The 4,573-nt window shown below is 50.0% G+C and overlaps 1 protein-coding gene across 1 annotated transcript; it reads right to left on the minus strand.

Annotated features, from left to right (window-relative positions):
• Window positions 1–220: 220 nt before the first annotated feature.
• On the minus strand, window positions 221–4,566 carry SMG8 (SMG8 nonsense mediated mRNA decay factor; the record flags this gene model as incomplete). Its single annotated transcript, XM_009081825.1, has 4 exons — window positions 221–475; window positions 1,047–1,922; window positions 2,290–2,435; window positions 3,171–4,566. Coding segments are annotated over 4 exons (2,616 nt in total), but the record flags the coding sequence as incomplete, so codon positions are not given.
• Between the last annotated feature and the right edge of the window lie 7 nt (window positions 4,567–4,573).

The raw sequence follows: 4,573 nt of genomic DNA on the forward strand, positions 1-4,573 counted from the left end.
AGGAAAAGGAGGAGGAAAAGGAGGAGGGCACTATAATGAAAAATGTCTAGTACTTTATGAAAACCAACTTTTATTTTTTACATAAGAAAACTCAATAAACGGGAAAATTACATGTCTCAGCTTCCTTTTCCTGCTTTGACATCAGACTTTATTTCCAACGTGACCGTGTGTTCCAGGGAAATACAAGAGCGCAGTGACAACTGTTGGGCAACGTGAACCCAAACCCATGCACTGGATGGAAAACAGTCTATGTACATTAAATCCACCAAAAGAACTCTCACTGTGTGATTGCTTTCAGTATCCCTCGGAGAACTTTGTAGCTCATGAGCTGTTGGCTTTCCTTGGGAGGAAAGCAGGGACCGCGCTCGGTGACGTACGCATAAGGGAACCTAAGCACCCACAGCCCATCGGAGGGGAGGGTGATCTCCTGCTTCTCAGGGTAGAATATAGGACAAGGTGGTGGCCCTGGTTGAACCTGGAATCAAAAGAAAACATGGGTAGATAATCAAACATCACTGCCACCTTAAAAAGTAATGAAGTGCATATGGAGCTTTTTCACCATTTTTAATACACAGGGAAGAAATCTCTAATTAATAAAAAAACACCACCTTTTCACATCCTGAATTCAAATTCTAACTAATAATAATTAATCTCAGCCATGAGTCACTGCTTTTCTGCATGACATTTAAAATGGTAAAATCATTCTTACACAGTCATTACTCACTTATCCTTTTTTTAAAAAAAGAAGCCAATATTGCAGTGGGAAATGCCAATAACCCAACCTTGATAGAATATCTTTTAAAACTTACTTTATACAAAGTAGAAAACTGGCATATGCCAATCTTTAAGTTGAAAAGCCCCAACTACTTATAAAACAGATATTTTAGGCAACTGCTGCCTTAAAGAACTTGGCTGAAGTTGGTTTGAGTTGGAAGGGCTTTCCTGCCACCCTTTTCCCATCACCCTTGTGCTTTCCAGTCCTGCAGCCAATGTTCCTCCAACTATCCCTGCCTCTGCTGTTCCCAAAGTGCCAATCCCATCCTTACCTGAGGTGTTAATGTGATCTGCAGTGGAGCATCAGGAACCACCACAAAGAGCCTCATGAACTGAGCATAGTGTGGCTTGAGGCCTCGTCCCTGCGTGGAGGACAAGATGTACAGGGGCATGTCAGAATTGAGGGCTTTGATGGCAGATTCCTTTGGTCCTCCTCCCATCACCTTCATGACCTTATCAGGCCCTGAGCACATGAACCTCCTCCCACGTGCGTCTTCGTATTCAAACCCTACGAAAGCTCGAGCGATGTCGTCTCTCCGTCTGCCTCTTCCCATCACAACTGCACTTCTTTTCCCAGGAACAGCCTTGTTAGGTGCAGGCCAGGAATTGGTGTCTAAGTCTCCTTCATCTTCAGTTCTTGTCCTGATGACAATGTCCCAAGGCATTAAATAGTTTGTTCCTGGGATAAAGCCTTGTTGATCTAAGCCTGTGTGGAAGTTATAAGCCTTAGCAGGGCCCAGCTTAACCAGTGACCAACTGGAGAATTTGGGTAACAGGCCTTTGGGACAATTGGAGTGGAGCATCCCAGGGAGGTACTCGACGGTGGACGCTTGGCGATCCACCAGGCTCGGCCTCTTCTCACTTTTGGAGTCCCCACTCTGCCCATGACCCTCTGCATTGTCTGCTCCACCCTGGGCATCGGGTGGGTAAGTGCCCAGGCTGCCTGTGGACTGGCCCAGGCTGAGGGCCAAGCTCAGGCCTGTGCTTTCTCCCTGAGTCTGAGGTTCTTTCTCCTTGAGTTTCTCAATCTCTCCTTCCGGAGGAGCAGGCGATGACTCATCCCGAGCAGGCGCCGGATCAGGTGTGCTTGGCTGAAATATGGGAAAGTTGATGTGCTCCAGTTTCCCACAGCACTTTTCTTCCAGCAGCTACAAAAAAGAAAATGTGATTAACTATGCCCCTTCCACCTCTGAGATCAGGGAGTTCAGAGCCACAAGATTCAAGAGGTCTGAAGCAAAGCAGCGATGGGAACACAGCCCACAGGCATGACCACTTAGAATCCACAGGAACCAACACACTCCCAGTGCAAACAGGTGCTCCTGTGTGTGTGTGCACTGGTGAGGACTGGAACTGCCCATGGGTCAGTCCATTGTGCAGACAATTTCTGCTCCCAGAAATAACTTCCCCAAGCGAAGTTTACAAGGTGATAAAGTTAAGAGGAAACCTGTGGTCACTTCAGAATACAGACTGTGCTGGTGAAACAAAAGCACTGCTTGAAGCAACAACAATAGTTACCTGGTAGAAGTCATAATTGGCTGCTTTGATATCAAAGGGGTCCTCCCGAGGAGCTTGTTTCCTCCCACAGTTACAGGCACCGGTGGAACGAGCGCGGCTGTTGTGGTACAGGATGGGAGGGTTTCTGTCTGCTTCTGGCTTTTCCCCTAAAAGCAAAACCAACCAAACCCTTGGCTCATCACAGCTAGAGATACTTGGATTCCCTTCATCCGCTCTTTCCTCCTTGCTGTACACATATGCAAAAGGATTTGCCAGCAACGCCAGTTCGTCAAGCAATTCCTCCCTTTCCCACTTGTAATACAAAGCTCCAGGGGAGGTTATAGCACTAAACTTCTTTGGTTTTACAACCTCTTCCTAAAAGGCTCAAAGTTCTACCTGCAATAAGCATATAGCTTTGGCTCCTTTATTGCCATCACCAAGTTTTTTGATACAAATGGATGGCACTTTTGCTTCCTAGAGAACTTCTGTTCTTACACACCTCCTGTTAGGACTCCAGTGTTCTGCTTCTAATTAGCAAGATGGAAACAGAGTTACCTCTAAAACCAAAGTTACTACGAACAGTGGATTTGCTCCTAAACATTTACTCAACATAAAGGAAACCTGCACAACAGCTCTGCTATAATCCCACCAGACAAATGTGACCACAGAATCATTTAGGTTGGAAAAGACCTCCAAGAACATTGAGTCCAACCTATGATTGATCATCACCTTGTCAACTAGATCAGAGCACTGAGTGCCACATGCAGCTGTTTCTTGACCATCTTTGAAGCTGTAAACTTTAACTTTCCACAACATGCCAAAGCTGCTGTTTCCAGCCTAAGACATCTGAAAGCAGCTACAAAATTAAACCACAAAACCCAACTACAACCAAGCATCTTTACCTGCTTTTGGGAGCAGATGGAACTTGTGCACACAGTGCTGGTCAGTCAAACTCCTCTCCTCACAGAGCTGGTGCCCATTGCTCCAGAACTTGTAGCAGTCCTCGTTGAGCTGCATGGCATACTTGTGGAAGGCTGGGCCACGGGCGTGCTGGCTGTACACCCGCAGGGCCTGGGCCAGCTGGTTCTTGTGGACTGTCATGGTGTAATTGTGGGGCAGGTTGGACTGGTAGGCACTGTGGGCCATGGGCAGAGCCTTCTGGCAACGGTTTTCTGAGAACTTGGTGTCTATATCTAAATAACCTTCCAAGACTTTGATGCTGCTCATGATTTTGGAGCTCAGCTCCCCAGTGGTGGGGTCATCATCTTTGCCTTCAATGGTCACTTCATACAGTTTCAAAGCTGCAGCAACCCACTTCTGGTAGGTTGGGAGCTCGAAGTGTGAGGGCTGCGGGTTCCTCCCCACGCTGTCATCGAAGCCCTTCTTGCTGAGCACCAGCTCCACGTGCTGCCACAAGAACTCCTTGAGGGTGCAGTCCACAAGCTGCCCAGAGGAGCTGGAGCTGCTGCTGGTGCTCTCTGCGTGGAAGGAGAGCTGCTGCCTGCCATGTCTCATCATCTGGTACCTCCTGGGTCCCGACAGGGCGGGAGTCAGCAGAGAGTCAGTCTCTCTCATGGTGCAGTTGCTCCTGAGCTGGTCCAGCAGCATGGCCACTGGGTCATCTCCATCCTGGGGCCCACCAGCCACGATGTACACGAAAGCCTGGTTAGCAGGCACGGTGAAGAGGCAGTTGATGCTCTGGTTGGTCAGCACCCTGCTCTTGCGGAAGATGCGGTAGATCTGATCCTCCAGAGCATGCTGCAGCCTCCTCTTGGGGGAATGCTTCTTGGGGGGTGGCTTTTCCAGGTGACCACAGGGGTCCTGGCCCCTGCTTGGCAGGGGATCCACCTTCAGAGCCCCGTTGAGCTGGAAGAGAAAGAGGAGGCGTGGAGGGCACGGCCTGCAGTTGAGCTTCCACTCCTTGCCCACGGGGCAGTCCTTGATGGCAGCTTTCAGGGAGGGCAGCACCTTCTGCCGCAGCCCATCCAGAGCCCTGAAAACACGGTCGTAGGTGATGTCAAAGGAGCAGGTGGGATGCACCAGCAGCAGGATGTGGCAGACAGAGAAGAGGTAGAGGAGGCTCAGGCAGTGCAGCTTCTCCTGGTGCTTCCAAAACTCGTGTGCCTCGGCGTGGGGCAGGGGTGCCGGCCCACCAGAGGGATGTCCGGGCCCAGCCTCCCTGTTCTCGGCCCTGGCCAGGTCCCCGCAGGCCCGCAGCAGCTGCGGCGTGTCGCAGATGGAGGTGAGCACCAGGTAGAGCACGCGGTTCTCCTGGCTGTAGTACGCCTGCAGCTGATTGTAGTCC

Source organism: Acanthisitta chloris, unplaced genomic scaffold (assembly GCF_000695815.1).
Source record: "Acanthisitta chloris isolate BGI_N310 unplaced genomic scaffold, ASM69581v1 scaffold44559, whole genome shotgun sequence".
Taxonomy (NCBI): domain Eukaryota; kingdom Metazoa; phylum Chordata; class Aves; order Passeriformes; family Acanthisittidae; genus Acanthisitta; species Acanthisitta chloris.